We start from the raw sequence: 24,944 nt of genomic DNA on the forward strand, positions 1-24,944 counted from the left end.
TATCTTGATTTTTTACATTTTTAACCAATAACCAGTTTTAACCATTATTTATTTTTAGGATTAATAGATTGACAACACTTTATTTTACAGTGTCCGTATAAAGAATTATTAAAATAAAAACAATTACTATGTGCAATTACACACAGCTTTACAAAAAAGACATATTAAAAACACGGTTTATTAGTATGAAGCAGTAGTGGTATGTAAATACATAATACAATGAACACTGTAATATAAAGTGTGACCAACACATTTGCGAATGTCAATCGTTCATCTAGGCTTCATCAGATCCTATGTCATCGTAAGTGGTCAAATAAAGCCAGATTAGAACTAACCTATTAAAACTATTGTTTTTATGTATCAAAACGGCAATGCCAAACATAAAAATGGCATTTTCTAAGGCACTTATTCTTGTGTAAACTTTGTGCTAACTACTAGCATTACTATTTGTCACAATACTGAATTTAAAAAGACTTAATAAGAAAACTATTCCATGTTGAGATAACTCATGTCTCGTGTCTTCAATGCAATATTCAGAAAACATTCTGACTTGGTACAGAATGGTTCAGAGGCAGAATTGCTGTGTTTCCTACTGCAATATGTGTGTCTATCAGTCATGTGACCATTTCCACATCAGGTTTATAGACTCCTACATTAACACACATTGATTTGTGTGTATTGTGATCCTCATCTATGTATCGCATGGGTCAAATAGCACAGGAAATCATGTTGTAGGGTGTTTGTAGTGACTTGCGGATGGATGTCTAACAGCAGCGTTTGCTGGAGGGAGGAGGCTGTCGTGTCAGTTTAAAGGACTCGTGGCTGTCAGCGTCTGTGTTCTCCAGCGGAGGGATCTGTCGACCTACACAGATGTGAGAACATGTACAATTATGTCACCACTTGCTCAAAAACACTGTGCATTTTTTTTATTATTGCAATTATTATTATTTTTTTCTGAATTCTGATTGAAAATCAAGGGGAAAAAGGTGCAAACTTAATTTGCATGAAATAAACATCAATACTGACTTGAGAACGCTTTGTAAAATAGCTGGAAAATGACAGAGAACGAGGGAGAAGATGCGACAGTAACAAATCACTATACGCTGTAGTGTTGGGGTTTGCTACAGTGGGCCAGGTGTAGCGTGGAGACTTGACTAGTCTTAGTGATACTTACTGATTTTCTGAAACAGCTCCTCTATGTTTACTGCATTTCTGGCACTGGTCTCCATAAATATGGCTGCAATGGACTCTGCAAAATCTTTTGCCTCTTTAGTTGGAACTTCCCTAGAATAAAAAAAAAAAAACCTTGAATACTAGTAAACAATCAGCTCACTCACAGAAATCATCAAGTGTTTGCTTAGCCTGAGGAGCGTGTTCCATCGAGGACAGAGGGGATTGTGGTAAACGAGCACTGGACTGCCTGCAAATGTCAAATAATTATACATACGCAAAGGCGGACAGTTGGGAAAAGTGATTCAAAATTTCTAAATGGGAATGGCTTAATTAACAGTGACACGGTCTTGAAGGTGCAGTTTGCTGCCATTGAGATGATGGTGAGTCTTAGTATCTCAGAACTGAAAAAGCTCAAAATAAACTCTAATAATCACAACTAAAGTGGTGCAGTTTGGTGGGATTTATTTTACCACCACAATGTTTTTGCAGGAGTTGTGTTTATGCTTGAGTTGTGTTTTTGATTGAGGGTTCAGTTGGATAAGTTATGAACATTAGTTATGAACATTTTGATGAATCTGATCGGCTCTTAATGTGCAATTTTGATTTCATGTCGACTTCAAGTAAGATGATCACATACAGTGTAAGAAATATGAAAATATAAGCTGAGCGGCTGCAGGTTTTGGAAAGAAACTTTAGAGAGTATAATACATTTTCAGAAAGAGAAAGAGGGTTTTATTAACCTGATATCACCCAGATCGGTTTTATTTCCTGCTATAGCCACGACTATATCCTCCGGCCCGTGTTCCTTCAGCTCCTTCACCCACTTCTTTAATGTCTGGAAAGAGTCCTGCAGAAACCAGACACATCACAATACACATGGAGCTTCAAAATACATTTCATTTAAGTATCAACTTTGTCTCAGATGCTTCTGAGGCTATGTTCACACGACAACGATGTTTTTGTACGTTCATCGGCGAAAAAAACCAAAAAACATTTTTCTTTTGCGTTTTTGTTTTTATTAAATTTTTAACTTTTTTTTTTAATGACTCATATGGCATTTTTCCCTTGCGTTTTTAAAAAGATTAAAAAAAAAAGTTTTTGAAATGACTCATATGTCAAATCCATGTGATGGCCAATAGTTGACACTGTCACCTGCGCCAAGCGTGTTAGTCAAAACAGAACCTGTAGGGATTAGTGACGATTATACAGTGGGTTAGGTAGTTATGTGAGCGTCTCCTCCAGTCCTGTAATTTCTCTTGGTTGCGACACAGAGTCGCAGGTTTGTAATATTGGTAAAGTAAATCTACACTTTGCTGAAGACAAGCGTTAGCAAATTCGCTCTCGAGCAGCAACAACCAGTACCATGTACTCCACCATTGCTGTGTGTGTTTGTTCAATACCATGTTGGTTGTAATATTGGTGCCTTTAAAATCGACACGTACTACTCCGTATGCTGTGTATGTTTGTTCGCACTTGCCTTTAAAATCGACACGTACTACGTATGTCTACATAACTAACACGTACTATGCACGCACATGACGTCACCATTTTCAAAGGTTCCCGTATTGGATGTTTACACAGAAACGATAACGGTGCCGTTTTGAAAAATATGCGTTTCAGTCCCCAAAACACTGTTGATGTGTTAATGAACTGTCAGAAAAAAAGTTTCCCGTTTTGACTGAAAACATTGTCGTGTAAACAGCCCTGATATTCCACAGGAGATCAAAGACACCAATGAATCAGTAATTGTCATCCAGTAAAAGTACAGAGCTATAAAATTGAGGATACCAGTTATAAAACATGGATAGCAGCTCAGATCATTTGATCTTGGATGAATTTAACGTTAAATATTCATATTGACATCTCTGACCTTTGTTTTGAAAAATTCGAGCACAGTTTGAGACACTGATGCAAAATCATTCTAATGTCTCCATTCAGTCTCATTGCTTTCTGAGAAACAAAGGATCTTATTTGTGATTGTTCTTTCAAAACTTCTTAATTTTTATAAATGATTGTTATTTAAAATGTTATTAATTTTTATAATTGATTATACTGGTATTTAAATAAAATTTTATATTTCTTTTTAAATAGAAGCAACGTGAAAATGAATTGCACAAACATACTATAATACAACTTACAAGCTTTGTGATGTCGTAAACAATGACGGCCGCTGCAGAGCCCCTGTAATACATGGGAGCCAACGAATGAAACTGCAGAAAAATAACAAACACTGTCTATGTCGGGAGCTTTTAAAGATTCAAATGTTCATTTTGATGATTATATTTTAAATAAGGCAAGCATCTATATTACTTTTGCTCTTACATGGGGTTAGAGACTTCTATCAAGTTTTGCAAAGGAAAACACCACTCACAATTTCTTAAAAAAAACATAAAACACGTAGCTACTGTAGTATTGTTTTAATAAAGCATATTAGGATGATTTGTGGTGCTATAAGAAAGATGATGTAAAGTTCAAAAGGAGACACATATTTTCCGAGTGACCTGAACAGACAGTAATATTGAACATACAGATGTGAACACAAAGTCATGCCAGCACTTCCAAAACTCAAACACACCCGATGAGTCACACCTACAGTGAACTCTTAACTCTGTGTGTGTGTGTGTCTGTGTGTGTGTGTGTGTGTGTGTTGGAAATGAAATGTGGTTTCTCTTAAAAACAACTGTGATGTCAAATGTGACACAGAGGTTTGACTTAGAATCATCTTGCATCCTTTAATCTTGTGTTAAAGGGAGAGTTCATCCAAAAATAAACTTTTGTCATCATTTACTCACTCACAAGATGTTCCAAACAGAAATAAGAGAATTTTCCTTTCTGAACTTGATTTAGGTTGGGAGTTAAGCGGCACAGATACACTGACAGGAAGCCAAACATGTTAAACCTGTGTGTGTGTGTGTGTGTGTGTGTGTGTGTGTGTGTGTGTGTGTGTGTGTGTGTGTGTGTGTGTGTGTGTGTGTGTGGAAAACAGAAGCTGAATGCTATGGAATCATGGGATGGGGTATTTTAGTTAGTAGAGACAGAAGTGGATGCGCGAACATGCTCAAAGACCTTCAAATAAACATGCAGAATTCATGCAGAATTATGAGATTAAGGAAGAAAAAGACAGTCTCAGATGAAATAAAAATAAACAAACACATACATAAGTAAAAGTTTAATAAAAGAATCATATACATAAGCTCCAATTTCTAAACGAATAAAACTAAATAAAAATTCACTCACTCGTTCCTGCCCTGCAGTGTCCCAAATCAGAAACTTGTGAAGTTCATTTCCACAGGGGACAGTCTTAGTTAAAAAAGATGCACTGAAAAACACATTATTTTGTCATGATAAACATATGATTTTGATGATTATATTTTGATAAAAAATGATATATATATATATATATATATATATATATATATATATATATATATATATTAAGATATATCAAGATATATTGTGTAATACAGTCTTCCTTTAAGGAGGAAATTACATCAGTCACAGTGACCATGACTAAAATATGAAGAAAAAAAAGTTTAAACAAATTTTGCAAAGCTAAAAATATTATTTTTTCCAAGTGTAATGAGTAATCAAACCAAAGAAATCAGCATGTGCTGATGTAAACAAAACTGAGGAAACAACCGAACTGAGTCAGCTGTTCAGAACTGTTGGTTTGGTATATTTAGACACGCATTCTTCCTCCTCCAGATGAGCTGACGGATGTGATTTCTTCACCAGATGCACCTACCCTATCGTTGGACTGATGTTGTGGTCAAAGTGATCTTGAACGAATCGACACACAATGCTTGATTTCCCCACGCCTGTGTCCTGTGATTATGAGAAAAACAAAAGCACTGAAACATCGTGAAATATAAAATATATGACCAATGATCAATGTTTAAATGTCTTTCGGTGTTTGACACACATCTTCAGACTATGACAGAACTAGATCAAAATTATGTGGACATTAAGAATTTGAGATTTAATGTTGTTGTTTTTTTTCTGCAATATGTAATTTCTGAAGTATGCATACTGTACACTGTATGGAATAAAACTTTCTGTATGTATAAAATACCTGGATGACATACTTTTGCCATAACACACAGCATATGATTACAGCATGCTGTACAAAATACCATATCCACAAAGCACTTAAAAGCACTTCAGTTTCTAGTGAATAAGTGTTTTAAACTTTTGTATGCTGCATTGTTGTTATTTGGATTTATTACATCATGTTTGCTTTAATCACATTGGTTGTCACCTTGGAATGCATTTTAAATCCAACTTTGCATAGAATGTCTTAACCTTAGGTTAATTTCAATCAATAAGTCATTAAGACCTTTAAATCACAGTTGGTTACAGCTACAGGGTACTCCATGTAAAAATAAAAACTGTGCACAGTACACATAGTGCAGACACAGTCAGAGAGTAGTATGGTAGTATACACTTCTGTTCATTTTTAAATAATATGCAACACGCAGTATATACTGCGCAATGTGAAGAGCGCAGTGCGCGAGAATTCCATCAAGGACACAGCCCGAATCCAGCCGCCGGTGACGTCATGGCCGCAAACATTCCAAAAGAATGAATTTCTGCGAAAACACGTCCAGCTTTAGCTCCAGCTCTCAGCTATAAAATACCCGACGACATTGCATTTACAAATCACGATGGTTCACATGACTGAAAGAGGAACTTCGTGACGGTAAAACACCACTACGTGTGGAGTATGAGAAAAGGAATCAGAAATAACGAGTTCCAGTCAGTCAGTGTGTTTGTGTCGAGGATCCTGAAGCCGCAGACGGACAATCTCAACTCACCCCGAGCAGACAAACTTTCAGTTCCCTGATGGCCATCGTAGAGCACGTTAAAGCAGCTGAAACATTATTTTAGCAGTCTCCGGTATTGTTTTGTCGACTCTCGTCCATCACGGTCACAGCGGACTGTTCATCTGTAAAACAAACTCTGACCATCTCCTTCCCAAATCTAACGGAAACCGACTGGACAATTTCGACATCACGTGACATAACCCACGCCTCAAACAGAGATTGTTCATATAATAATACAACAATAATGCAAATAAAAATAATAAAACAGAGTGAATTTAATAAATTTATGCTGTCTGTGGTCTGTACACCTAGGTCTACGATTTTACTGGTATTTTTTACTGGTCGATTTAAGTTTCAATTGGATAAGAGACTTTATTCAGAAATTTAATATTGTTTTATTTATTTATATAACACAAAACAAGTCATAAGAGGCAATTTTTTAAAAAAATTATGTATGTATGGTTTGTTGGGATAGGACAGTATTTGGCAGAGATACAACTATTTGAAAATCTGGAGTCTGAGGGTGCAAAAAATTAAACTAAATAAATAACATAAAATAAAATAGAATAAAATAAATAAAAAGACTGGGAAAATCGCCTTTAAAATTGTCCAGATGAAATCCTTAGCAATGCATAGTACTTATCAAACACATATAATTATTTTTTTGGCTATTGCTACAAATATACCCCAGCGACTTAAGACTGCTTTTGTTCTCCAGTGTCACATTTTAACTTTATGGATTAATGCATAATTATGTAGATACTTTATAAAGCCATAATATACTAATATAACAATAAAAAATAAAATAAAATAACTGAACACGAATCATTGAATAAATAACATTAATATTTTGCCATTCATTATCATAATTGTCATTATCATGCAAATTCATATGCAAAAAAACAAGAAAATGAATGCTGTTTAAATCACAGTATGATTAGAAGGCCTTAGATTTCACGAACTGGAATTTGTATCCGGAGGTTTTCTCTGCCTGTAACTTCTGTGTAAATCAAACAAGACCTGCAGCTGGAACCTAGACTGAGAAATCCTTCACCTCGAAGCTTCTTGTGTTAAATGAGACCACATACCTCTGTCTGTCCATAACGGTGGTCACACTATTCACAGCAGTCAAAAATATTCAAACTTGAATTACTGTCCAACATATCATTTTATTTTATTTTATTTTAGCATTCTGTGCACAATGATCATGAGCTACAAAAGCTTTGCTTATAATACGAAAAACTATCATTTCCAAAAGTAGACGAGCAGGTGTGTATCTCTTTGAGATAAGTTCTAACAGAGAGACATCTAGTGTGGAAAAAACAAGTTTTTTTTTTTTTTTTTACACATACAATGTAGTTTGTCAATAGCTTTAAATAGAATTATACAGTATCTCTGAAATGCAACTTGACAGCATGTCAAGAAAGAAAAAGAAAAAACAAACCAAAAGTAAAAAGAGGGAGGAAATGTGTTATATCTGAAAGAGAATAATAATATACAAAGATCCAGTAGTACACTAGCATTCAACAAGCACTTTAGACAAATATAATAATCACACAATAAAATGAAACTGACAGAATATTGGTAGTAAAAAAAAGGAAAGAATTGGTGACAATCTAGTGCAAGTTTCCAAAATAACTATGGATCAGTGTGTCAGAACATCTGTAACAACTGTGCCAAAACTTCAGGAGCGGTTGGGTGGATCTCTCAAAAAAAAGTAAGTTTCATATTTCACCACAAATCAAAAGAAAAATAAGATATTATGCAGAAAGAAAATAAAGCTTTCTTTCAAATATAAGCATAACTGAATTCATGCAATATCTCTTTTCTTTGATTCTGATCACCTACACTTATTAAAACCACCCATAATAACCCCTCAAACTTCATCAATGATCAAAAATATTCTTGTGCTTCACGAAATTTGTTTTAAAAAAAATAGCATGACACGTACAGAAATTAACAAAAAAGTTATCAACTCCACAACAAATGGCAATCAACTCATTCTCATTCTATAAGTGCAGATCTGCACGGTTTAGTGCAGTTACAGATTAGATGTTTATATATGATTATTAAATATTGAAGTTTATAATAAACGTTCAAAACCATCTCCTTTGAATATCCAAATACAATCTAGTTGTATGACGATGTCCAAGAGCATCTTCAAAGTAATTCTTGCGTGCGGCTGCACACAGTCACCTCTGGCACAACTTCATTTTCACTGATTTTCTCTCAGTTTGATCTCTGTTCTAGACCTGGACCCACAATTGGAGAGCTGGCAGCCCATTATGAATTCTCATCTCCTTATTTCTCCATTGGCAACAGACATCCGGGATATTTCTCAATGTATTTACTCCTTCAGGATTTAATTATGAGCAGAACTGCATAAATGAAATGCATTTGTTAGTAATAACCAATAAAGTAAACCTGCTTGTCTGAAATGATTGTTTTGCACTGAATGTAATGTGAACACTGAAGATATGGATGTTCGTCACCTGTGGTTTGGAGCTTTCACACAGGATGCAATTAAGTGTTGTGTCATAACATCCTATTAGTATTTCTTGAAATGCTTGAAGTATTGAATTTTAAGAAAACATGTCACATTTATATAAAAGCCCGTTCACGCCATGAAATACATAAAAAGGTAATTGCAACTTTTTATCTTGAAACGTCTCTTGAGATCATCTATCAAAATTCGATTTTTTCCATAAGAATTATGAGATAAATTAGCAACTGCAGGAAACAAAGCCTGAATTTTGAGATAAGAAGTTGCAACTAGCTCTTGTTTTTTTCTGTGGTGGAAAAAAAACTGAATTGTGAAATATAAACTCAAAATCCTGAGGAAAACAAGTAAAATGCAAGAAAAGAATTGTCAGATGTAAACTCAGAAATGTGAGAAAAAGTCAGAATTCTGAATTTATATCTCACAATTCCGACATTTTTTGTCAAAATTGCAAAAAATCCAAATTGGGAGATGCAATTATAATTTATTCCATGGAAACGGGCTTTCATATATTTTAACCCAAAATCGAAAAGAAAAATATGTTTGCAAAAAGAAAATTAAACTTATTTATTTATTTTTTTGCATTGTGACATTAATTTGATGACTATTAAGAACAATTTGCACTTAAAATACTACGTTTTAAATTTAAATCTGCATAAAAGCATTACAACATACTTGATACAACGTGATATATACTTCATAATGTAAATAATATATCAATATTTTTCTGTATTACCACATGTTCGTCATGAGAATGACATTTTATTTAAATTAAGGTAATGGCAATTATGTAGAAAAGTGCTTAATAGTAATGTAAATAATGTTAGAATGCAAAAAAAGACTTAAAAAGAGGTTTAATTTTCTTAATGCAAAATATAATATAATATAATATAATATAATATAATATAATATAATATAATATAATATAATATAATATAATATAATATAATATAATACCTATTTTTTCTTTTGATTTTGGAGTAAAAATTGACCTGGACAGATGAGATACACTTTTTTTTTTTTTTTAAACACAAACCCCTAATACTCTTAACTAATTAGAAAAAAGAGAATTAGCCTATCTTTTTAGGCAGGGGTCAAAGGGCAGATCGAATCTGAGCACTCACAAAGATCTGATTGTGCTGCTGCAACTACACATACAAACTTAAACGTGTCAAAAGAATCCAATTTCACTCCACTGTGACGATGACCAATCAGAAATGTTTCTCATACTCGCCTCTCTTTAGAACTATTGACCTACAAATCACATCTCGCCTCCGTCCTCTGCTGTCCAGTTTTCTCCCAGTGTAACAACCATCTCACTTCACCTTGCTGACCCTTGACCCAAGATGTCACAGTTACGTGATGAGCACACACAAGCGCAGGTGTAGTGATGGTCAGATGGTTTACAGGTTGGCCTCCCTCTTGTCTTTGCTGGGTGATGGCTTCATGGCATCTTTACCAGGCTTCCCATTGGCTGGGGCGGCAGCGGCCGTGGGTTCTATGGCGACCGCTGCGGTGCGTTTGATTGGCTCGTCCGCTCTAGATCGTTCCTCTGGGCTGGGCTGGGAGGGCGGGGCCTGTTCGGAAGTGGGCGGGGATGTGAGCTCCTGCTGCAGCTTGTGAGTCTGAAGGATGCGGAGCTGAACACGCAGTTCCAATATGGCCTCCTGTTCCTCATGGATGGCCTGATTCAGATGAGTGTTTTTATTCTGCAGTGAAACAAAAAGACAAAGATGAGACTAATGCATAGAATTCAATGAGCAGTTTAGGCCGATTGCTAAGAAGCAAATAATATAATTTAGTAATTAGCCATTTACAGAAGCCAAGTGGCTCTGCACATTAAAACTGGCTTAAAACATAATCAACTTTCCTTTTCTTTTGTGATGCATATCAGAATGAAAGTAATATATTTCTTGAGTAAGAAAAAAAAAGTAGGATGGCACTTGAATGTTTACTTGAAATAAAATTTAATAAAAATTACAAAAACACAACAAAATTACTAAAACTTAAATTTAATTGGTCAATAAAATTTTGACATTGTAACGTCCAAACAAAGTTCTCACCTCTAGCTCTTCGTTCTGTTTCTGCAGGTCTTCTAGAATCATCTGCAGTTCCTCTTCATCTTCACTCTCGCTCTCGCTGTCTGATGAATACTCCTCTGTTTCACTGCGGCCCTGCTGACGGCTGTGTGTGTGTGTGTGTGTCATTTCAAGCAGAAAAAGAACCAGAAAATGAGCCTTGAAGGGCAGAAGAGACTTTTCAAAAATTTTGCTTCCCACAGAAATCCCATGATTATGATCATGTATTATTATAATAAGCAACAAATTTGATTTTACCTGTGTGTCAACTCTCACCTCTGTATATCTGCTATCTCCGCACGCAGTCGCTCAATTTCTTCTTTCTCCGTGGCAATTTGCCGACGCAGCACCTGCTCCAGTGATATCAGCTCCTCCTGCTCTGTTAGGATCTCATTCTCCTGCAGAGGGCGGTAGAGAAACAAACCAAACATCAGACTGAAAGAATCGTCGGCTGCATCCCAATACACAAGTGCACAAGTGCAAGTATGCAGCAACACTGTAGAGTAGAATTGCAACATGCTAAAGTACAGAAAAAAGAGCCCTGTTTCACATGCTGCTTAGATGTGCATGCAAGCATCTGCAGATTACGTGCCTCTGTAGGTTCATGTGTTAAAAACAGCTCTGGCGAATACTATGCAAAGTACAGTGATGCTTATTATTGACCAGCTGATTTGTTTATCTGTGTAGCCATTTCAGATTCGAGCCAGCATCTGAAACACGAGCAGGTGGCCTCACCTGTGCCAGGAGAAGATTAATAACTTCCTCCTCGTTCTCAGACATCTCCTCCTTTGAAACGTCCTCTTTAGACAGGCTGGCGATTTCCTGCGCGATTTTAGTCTCACACTCCTGCAGATTCAGAGGGACAGAGAACAAACAACATATGAGGTTTCTAGAAGTGTGGCATGATAAACAATGGGGCGTAAATTAAATTTTATCGTTGCAAACATTTGTTTTTAGTGGACAGTTTCTTCCAGAAGTGGCCACCAATAAAACTTGTTTGTTTATAATTTATAGCTATGTTAAATGACAGAGTTACTGTATAATCATAGAGAAAAATAGCAAAATGTAAACAAAGAAATATAAACATAATTTTTCAAGTTTTTCTTCGATTAATCTGATCTCATTTAATTAAAAATATTTGACAAAGAATAAAAAAAGTTGTGATTTGTTCACTCATTTCTCTCTCTTCTTTCTGTTCTTTATATTTAACATTCATTTTCATCTATTTTTATATAGAAATGCAGGGTAAAAAGCTAAAAAAGAAAATAAATAAAACAATACATCAAGTGTTATACATGCTGCTTTTGAGGTAAGTATAGGTTAACACATACACAATCTTTGATTATTGTTTAAATTACAGTACTCCATCTATTTCTCGCTATATTTTAGAAAGATACTTTTTAAGTCTTAAAATAAATGTAAACTCTTCCACATTGTGTATTTCCTTTATTTCTACCCAATACCGCTCTCTTTCTGTTTGTATTTGAGTTGATAACATTTCCAACTTCAAATGTCACCATTATTCTTTCTGTAAGGAAAAACTCATTTTTATATTTGATTCTTCTTTCTCAGACAAACTCATTAGGAGATAGTAGTGTATGTTTGCTGATGTCTTGCCTGTCTCTTGGCCTCGCGGAGCTTGCGTTTCAGTGCGGTGACGATCCGCTGCACCTCCCAGAGTCTCTCCTCCTTGGACAGATCCTTCACACCGGCCTGCAGATCTCTGTGCAGACGGTTCAAGAGGAACTCCTGCAGAAAGACACATGCAAAATCACTAGTGATGAACTTTTTACTGAAACACTGAAACTGAAATAGAAGTTGTTTCCATTTACAGAAAGCGAAAATAATGTTTATTTAATAATTAAATAATCTATCAATACATAATAAACATTTAAAATAAAAACTGGGTATACAAACATTTAAATTGCATATAAAACTAGAATTCGCTTTCTGTTCCAATTTGTCATTTAAATATAAACATTAACAAAATCTCACTTTCAACAGATTTATTTAAACATATATTTAATAAAACATCACTAACAGGTTAAGTTAAACGTATAATAATAAATAAGTATAATATTTGCCATTGGAGAACCGCTATTTAAACGTTACTGTTTTTGGTCAATGATTTCGGTTCTCCAAAACCATTTTGGCTGAAACCGAAAATGCATTTTTTTGCTCTTTCGGTGACATTTTTTGGTTTCTGAAATTTCACTGTAACTCACAAACAAGACCTCTACAAATCTTAGCTGTCCTACAGCAAATGAGGCAGCTTTTTCTTGTTGCTTTGACTTTTCTCCTGAGAAAAAGACCCCAGTCTTTCCTAGAGCTCTAGATGAAATCTCAAACTGTGTTCAGCTATCTGCAATCAAAGATTTCAATATGAATTTTTGTGTCTTATTCCTTCAACAGGTTTTTATGAGAAACATCTGAGACAAAGCTGATACATCTAATAAACAAAACTGAGAACGTTTCTCACAAAGAGCATCCTCTGAGCCATAAAAGGCAGTGTTATTGTTATCTTGTTGAAGTCATGTGACAGCAGCTATAGAGTCACACAAATCAGGACTGTTTTCTTTTTCTCTGCTCCAGATCTGTTTTTGTTTCCAGTCTCTCCTCACTCACAATGTTTGGATTCATCTCCTGTTTTGAATATCACGCGCATTTCCTTGTTCTAGGGTCACATTTGCCTTTGACACAATAAAACAAATTATTTTATGTAAAACATTTAACACTAAACTTTTTCCATCATACAGCTTCCTCTTCCAGGTGAATCACACCATCTGGATCTCAAAACGACAAAACTGTCATGAATATCCTCGCAAGATGCATTATTCATTACGCAAAATATAATTCCGTCATCTTTTGATCAAGTTTTGGGTTGAACTGTGAACCATTAGACAGAGAATGACCCACTTCTTTTATTTTACAGCTGTATTGTTTCATTCCTGTGCCCCACCTGTCTGCGGATCTCTTCTTTAATGCTCTCCTGGGTCTCAGGTAGGGTCGGCATGGTGGCCATATTGGACCAACGCAGAGGACGGACGACCGGCTTCAGAACCACATCACCGAACAGCTCACGGACGTGAGTGAAAAACACATACAGCACACGATTCCCGATCTACAAACCAGAGAGCAAAGGATTGATTTTGTGTCATACAGGAATGAACAGCCACTGTTTATGGGAGGTAATTGTATTGTTATTGCCCAATCATATTCTCCCCTCTTCTCTGCATCATTTGCGGTTGTCTCTCAAATAAAAATGACCCCAAACAATGATCTCATTAGCAGTATGAGGGTACCTCTATCCTCCATGAGTCCCGAGAGACTATAAAGTAGGACAACCTTCAGTCTGAGAGCAGAAATGCATCCAAAACCATATACTGTAACACCATTAATGATGATTAGCAACATTTCACTCACTTCTTTACTATCTACTTCCATCCAGGGTACAAAATTCACTTTTTGCAAATATTGCACATGGAAAAAGGGCCAGTATTGTTCATGATATTTAAGAAAGATTGTGAAGTAATACAAGAAACTTGAAATCCTGTATTTAAAACAATAAAAGCAATAATACAAATTAATGATAAAAGTATAAAACAATTCTTGCTAATATTTGGAAAACTCAAAAAAGAAAGCTTTGATTTAATTAAAACCCTTTTGATTTTATAAGTGTAAAAAATTAATCAAATCAACCTACATTTATTACTTAAAAAAAAAAAATGTGCTAAATATTAACAAAATACTGCAAATGGAAAACAACCCAATGTTATTCATGATATTTGTTCGGCTAATCTTTTTTTGTGTGTGTGAGAAGAAAGAGCTTGTGGATTGATATGAGAAACATGAAACGTAAAAAGCAAGTCTTGCTAATTTTTGGAAAATAAGAACTATATTTATCACATTAAGAACTAAAAATGCTTTAAATGGGGAATTTTATTAACAAATTAGATTTATCTGATTGGAACTATGATGATAAAACATTCAATAAAAATATATCATACATTTTTATACAGATTTATTCAAATCCTAAATTGTTTCAGCATGATGAAAGAGAAGATTTGATTAATATATCATGTTAATATTTTCAAAACATTTTCAGATGGACATGCCACTAGAACAGCTGAACAACCCTTATCCCATCAAGCGATGGGTCATCACCTGTCAATCATTAACTCACCTGTACGGTGGGATTGAGCACAATAGAGATGTTCTGGATGTTCATCTTGGTGTCAGTCTCGCGGGCGATGACGTGGTCCATGTGAGTGATGAGCCAGGCCAGGAGGAGCCTGCTCCCCGCGGGAACCTCCCCCAGGAGTCTCTGAAACTCCTGCAGTTTCTCTGCCTCGCTGGGCCGCCCGCAGGCCTCCTCAAAACGCTGGGCCAGCTCTTTACACAGCAGGTTATCAGGCAGCTCTCGCAGGAACTGCTTCAACAGGCTGGCCACCGTGTGAGGATCATACTCCTCCAGACACGGACACTCCTCACGGTCATACGCTGCTTTCAGCTCATCAACCTTTGACTTCATACCTACAGGAACAACATGGGGGCAAGAGTCAAAAACTGCAAGGAACATTTAATTTGGACTTTTCCATGCAGACAAAACTAAATCTTGCAAGGGGCATGTCTTTGTTGTTAGAGCACCAGTGAAGTAAGATAGACCTACAGTACACATGTGAGTTATTGTATGGTTATTGAATTAAACATCTTAAATAGAAAATGGACTAAAATGCTATCAAAAGTGGACCAAAAAGCGATCCAAGCCCACTTTTAAGGTAGGAACAATATAAATCGGAAAGAACAACTTACTAAATACTTTAAAGTGCTTTAAAAGTCTGAATTTGGACACAGATGTGAAAACACATTGAGATTACAGATGTTGACTTTTACATATACTCTACAGTTAAAGAGTTTCAGGTCTGTAAGTTTTTTTTTTTTTTTTTTGGAAAGAAATAAACAGTTTTATTCAACAAGGTTACATTAAATTGATCAGAAGTGACAGTAAAACGTATAATGTAACAAAAGAGCTATATTTCAAGTAATTTATATTCTTTATTCTATTTATTCTATTCTTTATTCTATTTCTGTTTTATGTGTTTATGGTTTGATTTTAATGTACAGCACTTTGGTCAATCTTGTGGCTGTTTTTAAATGTGCTTTATAAAATAAATGAACTTGAACTCTTTTAAATTTTGAAAAAGAACTTGTGGAAAAAGAATCTGGTTTCCACAAAAAATACTAAGCAGCACAGCTGAGGTGTGCAACCACAGCCTTGGTGAACATAAGAGACTTCTTTCAAAACATTTAGAAAATCTTAAAACCCCAAGTGTTTGAACTGTAATATAAATATTGAGCTTTAAAAAAAAAAACATTTGAATTGAGAAAATAAAAATGGTTTGTAAAAAATTGGATATTCATTTGTCTAACGGTAACAATGTTGGTGATGTACTGGTGATAATTTGACTTGAATCACTCATTTTTTACAATGTATATTATATTATATGTATTATATATGCACATTATATGTCTATTTTTAATAATTTTGGTTAAAATGTATATTAACGTGTCAGTAGATTCTGTATTGTTCACCATTTCTAATAATTCAAATAATAAAATAATTATGAGGTCAGTGTTTTTGTGCAAGTTAAAATTATTGTGTGCAACAACTGAAAACATCCCAGAATACTCTTTAAATAAACAAACGTGAGATTTCAGTTCAAAGGAAGTAGAACAGGGTCGTACCAGAGACACGATAGATGCCTTCACATTTCATGCCGTAGCTCTCGATGTAGTCCACACACTCTCTGAAGATGGCCGGGAGCTGTATCCCATCATACAGAGCTGTTCTCCTCACCGCTTCCGCTAGAGGTGCTCCGAAGATCGGCCGGAATGTCATCACCGTCTCCGTGACGATGGGTTCGGGCTCGGCACTGGGCTTTTTCTTCTTTTTCTTCTCTTTCCACTGTTTCACGACGTCCGCTGCCGTCAGGTCTTTGGACTTCTTGTCCTTAGCCTTCTCCTCTTTAGGCCCCTTCTCCTTCACTTTGAAGTCCTTTTCTTTCTTCTTGGAGAAACTGGGCTTCTTGAAGACGTGGATGCCCTTGGAGCGCTTCATCTTAGACGGGCTCTCGGCCTCATCGGCAGAACTGTCCTCCTGGAACGCCGCGTATCCCTCGGCTAAAGGGAGAGGAGATAAAAAAAAGAAGAGATAAGGAGAAGAGAAGAGAAGAGAAGAGAAGAGAAGAGAAGAGAAGAGAAGAGAAGAGAAGAGAAGAGAAGAGAAGAGAAGAGAAGAGAAGAGAAGAGAAGAGAAGTAGTTGAGATGAGTGGTGATGAGAAGAGAAGGTAATTTTAAAGTTTTTCGGGATTTACTGTCCCACCGTCTGTGTCTCTCAAGGTTAGGTGAGACTGAAATGAGCGGAACGAAACGAGGGCAAGAGAAAGACACTGAAAACTGCTCTAAAGAGGTCAGCTTACATTTTAGCAATATCTCCCTGTGCCAGCTGTTTTTTTTAGTGATCCATTTCCTTGTCCTGACACTGACTCACTAACGCGGCTCTGACCCCATCAGCCAGCATTCATGACCGGCCCCTCCTATAACACACCTACAGGGATGGACAGGGTGTGTCTTTAAAAGCTCCATCACTTCCTGCTTGTGTGCAATAGGCTGCTGCTGGGCGGCTAAATATAGAGGCAGGAAAATAACAAATTCACTCTGAAGCTGCACAGAAACTGGAACATTTGCACACTGAGGGCAGAAGTCCATACTATCAACTAGAACTGGGTTATAGAGTTACAAAAAAAATATCTCACGAGCCTTTTGATGATATTTCATATATAAAATACCATACAAAATTTTGGGGTTGGTAATAATTTTTTTATGTTTTTGGAAGTCTCTTATAAGTCTCATCAAGGCTGCATTTGTTTGATCAAAAAGACAGTAAAAAGTGTAACATTGTTAAAAAAAAATGTACAAATTAAAAATGACTATTTTCTATTTTACTTTATTTTCAAATGTAATTTATTCCTGTGATCAAAGCTGAATTTTCAGCATCATTACTCCAGTCTTCAGTGTCATACATGATCCTTCAGAAGTTCAAATATGCTTGTTACAATGCTGAAAAAGGCTTCAAATTTCTGTTAAAATAGTAATATATTTTTCAGGATTCTTTGATGAATAGAAAGTTCAAACAGCATTTATATGAAATAGAAATCTTTTGTAACATTATGAATGTCTTTACTGTAACTTTTGATCAATATAATGCATCCTTGTTGAATAAAAGTATTAATTTCTTTCAATAAAAGACATACTGACCCCAATGTTCGAATGGTAGTTTAGGTCAGTCATATTAATATATTGTGAATACTGGCTCTGCCCCATTACAAATTTGCGTCATACAGATTTCTGTACACAAAAGATTCGAGGATATCTTGTGCAAACATCTACAGTGGCTCTAAAAGGAATTTAGACACTCAAAAATGTTTGAATATGATGGCATATTAAGACACAGGATACAAATGTCTGTTAAATGTTTTGCATGAAACAGGATTATTACAGTTAATTCAAACTAGAAACAGAAAAAGAAATAGAATACACTTAAACCGAAATAAAATAAAATGTAAACCCATTTTATTTCAGCTAACTGCCAAGGCAACATTTCTCATTAACATTTAGCTACTAAATTAACTGTATTAAAAACTAATATATTGTTACACAGTTATATAGTATACATACTTCAAAAAAACAATAATAATGACTAAAAAATTTACAAAAATTAAGAAAGCATAAAAACTATAATAGTATCTCAATGATACCAAAATAATACTGGCATGAAAAATGTTCCAGTGATTTCTTTATTTACAATAAATGCACTTGCATTATATCTTGTGATCAAATTCAACAACATTCAAGTCTTTATTTAGATGCAAGTTTCAATATAAGGGCACTGTTGAGTGTAAATACACAGCGTGTGAGTGTGTTTATCTTACTGCGTTTCTCCTTCTTCTTAAACTTGTTCTTCTTCTTGTTGTGCTCCTTTTCGTCATCGGATGCGGCGTCGGGTGGCTCATGGTGGTGTCCGTCGTGAGGGGGTGAGGGGTCGCCCGTACGGTACAGACCTGGGAACTTAGTGGGGCTGATCTCTTCAGAGCTCGGGGTACGAGCCACGCCCCCGGGATGCTCTGCCCTCCTCTGCTCCGCAGGGCTGCTACTGGGTGGCAGGAAGCACTCCGTCATCTCTGCGCTCCTCGCAGCACGATGTCCTGGGATTGGCTGTTGGGTCTGATGACGCGTCACCTCTCCATATCACCTGAGAGGGGAAAAACAGACTTATTTCAAATTTTGACACTTTAAATCCCATTTCAGAATGGCTGTTGGTTATGTCACCCTTTGCTGAAGATCATTTTGCTGACATCATGCCCTCATGGCAGCAGTGTGTTTTGTAAACAGCAGTGTTCTTACATCAGATTGTTATCAGATTACATCTTACAACAGGTAACCTTTAAATAAATGATCAGGATGTCTCTCAAAACCCATTACGTAAACTCCATTTGAATTCATGTGTGATGAAATGTTCATATCAGCTTATATACAGCCTAACCACTGCCCTCTAATGACCATGAGGATTTCTGCATCTCAAAACCTCATGAAGTTTCTGTCACTGCAATAAAACTGGTTTTATGGGCTGAGAAGTACAAACTGGAACAAACTAGAAAAGGCTTTAAATAAAAATCCTCAGTCCCAAGCCATTCATAACAACAGAAGTACAAGTAAGTAGCATTTTGAGATACTTTCGTTCATGAAAATGTATCTATAAATATTTATACTAATTGATTAAGTAAAACAATTAACTATATAACTTTGTAAGGACACAAATAACAGCATAATACATGCTCAGCAGAGGCTCAGCAGAGGCAGACATATTTAATGAATCAGATCTCACTGAAAAGAATAAGTAGCAAGAAACAGAAAATGAGGCATGGACTTGGTTTTATCTATCAGAATTGACTGGATCATAACAAATGATCTCTAACTGGTAAGCAGAGCAAATTAATACATATTGATATAGCAAAAAAATAAATAAAACTAAAGTTACAAGAAAAACAGACAGTTATATGAATCATTCAGTATAAGACCAGAAGCACATATTTAGACAGTAAATATGGTAATTTATGAGTTCATGGTGACTTTAAGCTTAGTTTAATTCACTAACAAAAGTCTCCAATCAATAACTAACAACTTACATCAATAATATCATGTTGGTACTAGCTGTCAAATAACATCTTTATTATTTTATGCGATTTTTTATTTTTTTTTGCTAATCTAAACAAATGACAAATATTAAGATAATTAAAAAGTGCATCTAAAAGAATCCTACTTTGTACAATAAACAATACTTTTAGATTTTTATGTCACACTAACGTTACTGAAGTTTAATGTATAATACAATATATGTGGGCCCTGCCCCTGCCACAGCCAAAAAAAAAAAAAAAACCTAAGAAATCAGATTTGATTCAGAGCAGAGTTAGACGGATTTAACACAATCGTAGCGATTTAAATGTATTTTGACAGATCACGAAGAAACTACATGTTCTCGACTAAAGAGCAGAATAAATCTCTCCTGACAGCAGCTGTTTCGTTGAATGAAAACACAAGCCAGACCATATATGACAGAACACCTTCAAAACGTGTTAAAACAAGTTAAAAGATGCTTTAGCACAGAGAAAAAAAACATATAATACCATCAGTGCTAATATTATAACATTCAAATGTACATAAAGGGAGATTCTTAACCTAGCATGCTTGCTAACGAACCTCGGATTTTATGGACAAATACAACCTTACGAAATATTAAAAGACACAAAAACTGCATGGGCGAGAAAATAAAGCATATTTCCGACAAAGTCTTAGAGAACAAGTACAAATATATTTAAAAAAAAGAATCCGTTCACAAACCCGCTATGATCAATGTAACAGCTGCACTTCCTGTAGCTTGTTTACGTCCGTTTACGTCCCAGCTGACGCGCGCGCGCATGCGCAGATAGAGCCCCCTTGAATTATGGGAGCTCTAGTTTGAGTTTTCTTCACTTGCCATTTCTTTACATAAGTTTCATCTTATCAGTTTGATGAATTTCTGAGGATATTAACTTACATGACAAAATAAAATAACCACAAAAGTAGCCTTTTTAGTAATTTTCTACATTATTTTCAGTATGTTCTATGAGCCCATAAGGCCAGCAGATGAAGCTGTTGAGCCACAGACCAATAGTGCAGCGTTACAGTTGAATGAACGTCAGAAGAGTTTATTTATATTTATGATGGGGGAAAAACGTTCCCTATTAACAAAAGCAGCCCTTCCTGGTTGTTTTCCTCTGGTTAGGTCATTTCAGTGGATTGCTGTGAAATCACTTTCATGATTCACGCATTATCATCTTGTTTAAAGTTGTGCAACTTATTATCTGATATGCCAGATAAGAATTTGGTCATATTTTACGACATCCATCATAAAACTAAAGCAGAACATGCTTCAGAACACTTAACTGATAAATGCAGCTGTATGAGTCAGTGGTTACTGTTAGTGAACTGATAATTGAATTTAACTGAGATACTGTTATATTATATAATATAATATATATTAAAATATAAAAAAAATTCTCTCTCTCTCTCTCTCTATATATATATAGAATATATATATGGGTGGGTTGTTTTGAACAAATAATAATAATAATAATAATAATAATAAAATAAATAAACTTACAGCTAACTAACACAATGAAAACATGGTAACAGAATAAAAAAAATTCTGAAAATTAATAAAAACATTTAAAAAATATTTTGCAAATAAACTCTTCATATATATATATATATATATATATATATATATATATATATATATATATATATATATATATATATATATATATATATATATATTATTGTTTTAAGTATTATATAATTTTTAAAAATATTTTAATATATATTTTTTATTTATTTTAATTTTAATTTTATATTTAGTTATTTTAGTGCATTAAGTTAAGTTAAATTAAAATGAGAAATGTTGACTTGGCAGCTAGCTGAAAATAAATAAAATAAGTTTAAGTTATATTTTATTTTATTGCAGGTACCATTTATTTTCTTTCTTTTTTTGTTTCTTATGGTTTCAGTTTTAGTTTACTATAATCGTACCCTTACTGGTACAAATCCACTGTCTGCTCATAACAACATTCTGCCTTGATAAGAAGAGCATTAAAATTCAACATTCGGTTCAAGTATTCTATTGTTGATTGTTTTCTAATCAAAATTGCTTTTACACTACCTTGACCTTTGAACCTTCTTCCATCTTGATGAAACCACATGACAATAAAACGTTAAGAGCATCTGGCAGTAACAATGTTTTCTTCACTGCATTCTGCCAAACAGTTTTCAAAAATTCATGGCAGGTGTGGTGGGAGATGAGGACTCTGTGTAATATAACAACCTGGAAATATATGAACATTATTGTTTCAATTTTAAAAAATGTGACAGCCAGAACACTGTTTCAGCAGACTGTGAACGCTGTTTAAATTGGTTTAAAGTCTAAAAAAACAAACAAAAAACAAAAACAAAAAAACACACAAATACGCATTTGTTTTTCTTGACTTCTGTTGTTTTCATACTGAGTACCATCTTTGAGGGGAAACCAGCGGTGGTCCTGAACATTTCCAAAACTACAGCTAAAGTACAACACAGCCAGTGATTAGCATGCATTGCTATTGTATGGATTAGAGTAGCTTTGACATTTTCATAAGCTATTTTGTGTTCCACAAGTAAAGGTCACCTGAGTTTGAAGCGACATGAGGGTAGATAGACGAAAACAGAATGGACTTCAATGATGGATTTTATGTAAAAAAAAAAAAAAAAAAAAAAAAACTTTAAAGGAATAGCTTTAGATTAACTGAATAAAAATGAGCTAAAACAGGTTAGAACAGATTTAGAGAAATTTAGCATTGCATCACTTGCTCACCAATGGATTCTCTGCAGTGAATGGGTGCCGTCAGGATGAGAGTCCAAACAGCTGATAAAAACATCACAATAATCCACAAGTAATCCACACCACTCCAGTCCATCAATCTTGTGAAGTAGAAAAACTGAATGTTTTTAAGAGAAAATTCCATCAAGATGTTTTTTTTTTTACTTAAAACTGTTGATTCCCCTTACGAAAAATAAGTTTATTCAAGTGTGCTATAAGTATACTTCTTTTAAACTAAAATAGGAAAGTATGCTTTTAGTTTACTTTTTATGTACTTCTCAGAAACATACTTAAAATGACATTTAAGTATACTTGACTTATACTTACAAAAAGTCTAAATATATCTGAGCTATACTTGTGCTCCTAGAATCCGTGTTTTCATTGTTATATGGTAGAGGGCGCTAGTACACATCTTCTGTACAGAATTTCCAAGAAAACACAGGTGAAGAAGAAAAAGAAACAACAGATACTAAGACATGTAACACGATCATCTGACATGAAACAGCATCAAAACTGTAACATTATGGAATAAAATGTTGACCGATGAAGAGGTAATAATTACAGTCAAGCTTTGGGGTGTTGAGTGACTCTATCTACGTTTTGATTATCATTCTGAATCTAATTCATAGTCTTTTTTTTTTTTTTTTTTCAGCTTTTGGTTCAAAATGTTATTTCTTTATTTTTTATGAAACTTACCCACATTAAAGTGTTTAAAGAAAGAATGCATGAAGCTAGAATAAAATGTTTTTGTTTACAAGCAGATACCTTCTTCTTTCTTTGGATGTTTTGTATGTTCAGATATTCATATAACAAAATATATACAAATTAAAACCTAAATAGGGACACAGTACTATACTTAAAGTATGATTTAAGGTTCACTTAAAGAAAACAAATGAGTATAGGCCTACTTGCTGTACAAAACTACTAAACTAGTAGTTACTTAGACTATACTTCAAAGTGTACAAAGTATTTAATTAGTAAACTATCAGTATACCTATAAGTTCACTTTTAGTATAATTGCAGTACAAACTACAAACATAGAGGTAAACTAGTGTACTTAAACTTTGCTTCTGTTATACTTAAAGTATACTTAAAAGTATACTTTTATATACTAGAAAGTGGGCCAATTTAGTCCCAAGGAGTATTGAAACAGTACACTTACATGTATACTACTAGAACACTGATATTTGTTTACTTGCTACATAAAGTATACTTAAAATATACTTGAACTTTACTTAAGTATACTTAATAAAATAAACTTGAAGTATACTACTTTTTGGTAAGCGTCTGGCTAAATTATGGGAGTCTTCTATCCTTAATATTGCTTTCTCCAGTGAAAAAGTTGTCTGGCCTGAATCAGGAGAGAAAGATGTACAGATCAAGCACTGTTCACAAGAGAAAACAGTCCAAAACAGTTCTAAACAGATATGGAGGACAACAGGAGATGGACTTTTTCACTAGAGGAAGCATCGTATGGATTATGGACTCGGTTTAAAGTTAAAACTTATTATTTCTAACAAACATGTAGCCTTTAACTTAAAAATACATTAACTGATAGACTGGAATTGTGTGGATAACTTTTGGATTATTGTGATGTTTTTAACAGCTGCTTGGACTCTCATCTGACAGCACCCATTTTTGCATTTTTAGAGTTTCATTATAACAATAAGTAGTAAGTGTAATAAGCTGTTTTGGCTGGTTTCAGGAGATGTTTGGTCATCCCAGTGAAGGCAACACCTGACCCACACACATACACTCACACAATTAGATACAAAGATAACTGATATATAACAGCTGAATCCCCTTTTCTTCTCTGAATTCCTCTTTTGTGCATCCAGGATTTGGAACAGCAAGTTAATTGGTTTTCTTGACCTTTTTTTGTGGTAGATTCTATCTGAACCATTTTCTTGGAAGAATTGTGCTTGGTGTGAGACTCCACACACACACACACACACACAGAAAGTCAATAATATCAAAGATCCTAATACCCTTTGCTTAAAGTTTACAAACAGCAAAAAGGCTTCACTGTCTACTTGACAGAGTCAATATGACCTTTGCTCTTGAATGTAAGCTTTGTTGAAAGAGCGCCCACGATTCTGTCGTCATGTTGGGCTTATTAGCAGGCATGTCTGAAAGGCACCAAGAAATGTATTCTGACCTTGAGTGCAGTTTTATAAGAACAATATATGTATAATAAATATTGACAGTAGTAGATTTCATGGGGCAACGATTTTCCTAAAGACTTTCACTGCAAATTAATTTCTGTAAATGCTTTTTCTTTTTGCAAACAGAGTTGACATCATTTTCTGTGATAATTTACAGCATGTCACAGATCCTGTGCATAGAGGTCCAGCTGTAT

At 34.7% G+C, this 24,944-nt stretch overlaps 2 protein-coding genes across 2 annotated transcripts; both read right to left on the reverse strand.

The window, feature by feature from the left end:
- Window positions 1-17: 17 nt before the first annotated feature.
- Window positions 18-6,180, reverse strand: rab31 (RAB31, member RAS oncogene family). The gene is made up of 7 exons (XM_019094612.2): window positions 5,988-6,180; window positions 4,919-4,998; window positions 4,411-4,492; window positions 3,312-3,383; window positions 1,914-2,020; window positions 1,175-1,284; window positions 18-862 (listed from the first exon to the last, which is right to left on the reverse strand). Exons 1-7 carry the CDS (start codon window positions 6,021-6,023, stop codon window positions 765-767), a joined length of 585 nt encoding a protein of 194 aa, XP_018950157.1. The 5' UTR covers window positions 6,024-6,180; the 3' UTR covers window positions 18-764.
- Window positions 6,181-7,145: 965 nt separating this feature from the next.
- LOC109079426 (ralA-binding protein 1) lies at window positions 7,146-20,625 on the reverse strand. Its single transcript, XM_042719059.1, has 10 exons — window positions 20,533-20,625; window positions 18,567-18,886; window positions 16,320-16,754; window positions 14,758-15,107; window positions 13,534-13,695; window positions 12,192-12,323; window positions 11,310-11,420; window positions 10,851-10,972; window positions 10,560-10,680; window positions 7,146-10,205 (listed from the first exon to the last, which is right to left on the reverse strand). Exons 2-10 carry the CDS (start codon window positions 18,811-18,813, stop codon window positions 9,900-9,902), a joined length of 1,986 nt encoding a protein of 661 aa, XP_042574993.1. The 5' UTR covers window positions 18,814-18,886; window positions 20,533-20,625; the 3' UTR covers window positions 7,146-9,899.
- Window positions 20,626-24,944: the final 4,319 nt, after the last annotated feature.

Source organism: Cyprinus carpio, chromosome B2 (assembly GCF_018340385.1).
Source record: "Cyprinus carpio isolate SPL01 chromosome B2, ASM1834038v1, whole genome shotgun sequence".
Classification (NCBI taxonomy): Eukaryota; Metazoa; Chordata; class Actinopteri; order Cypriniformes; family Cyprinidae; genus Cyprinus; species Cyprinus carpio.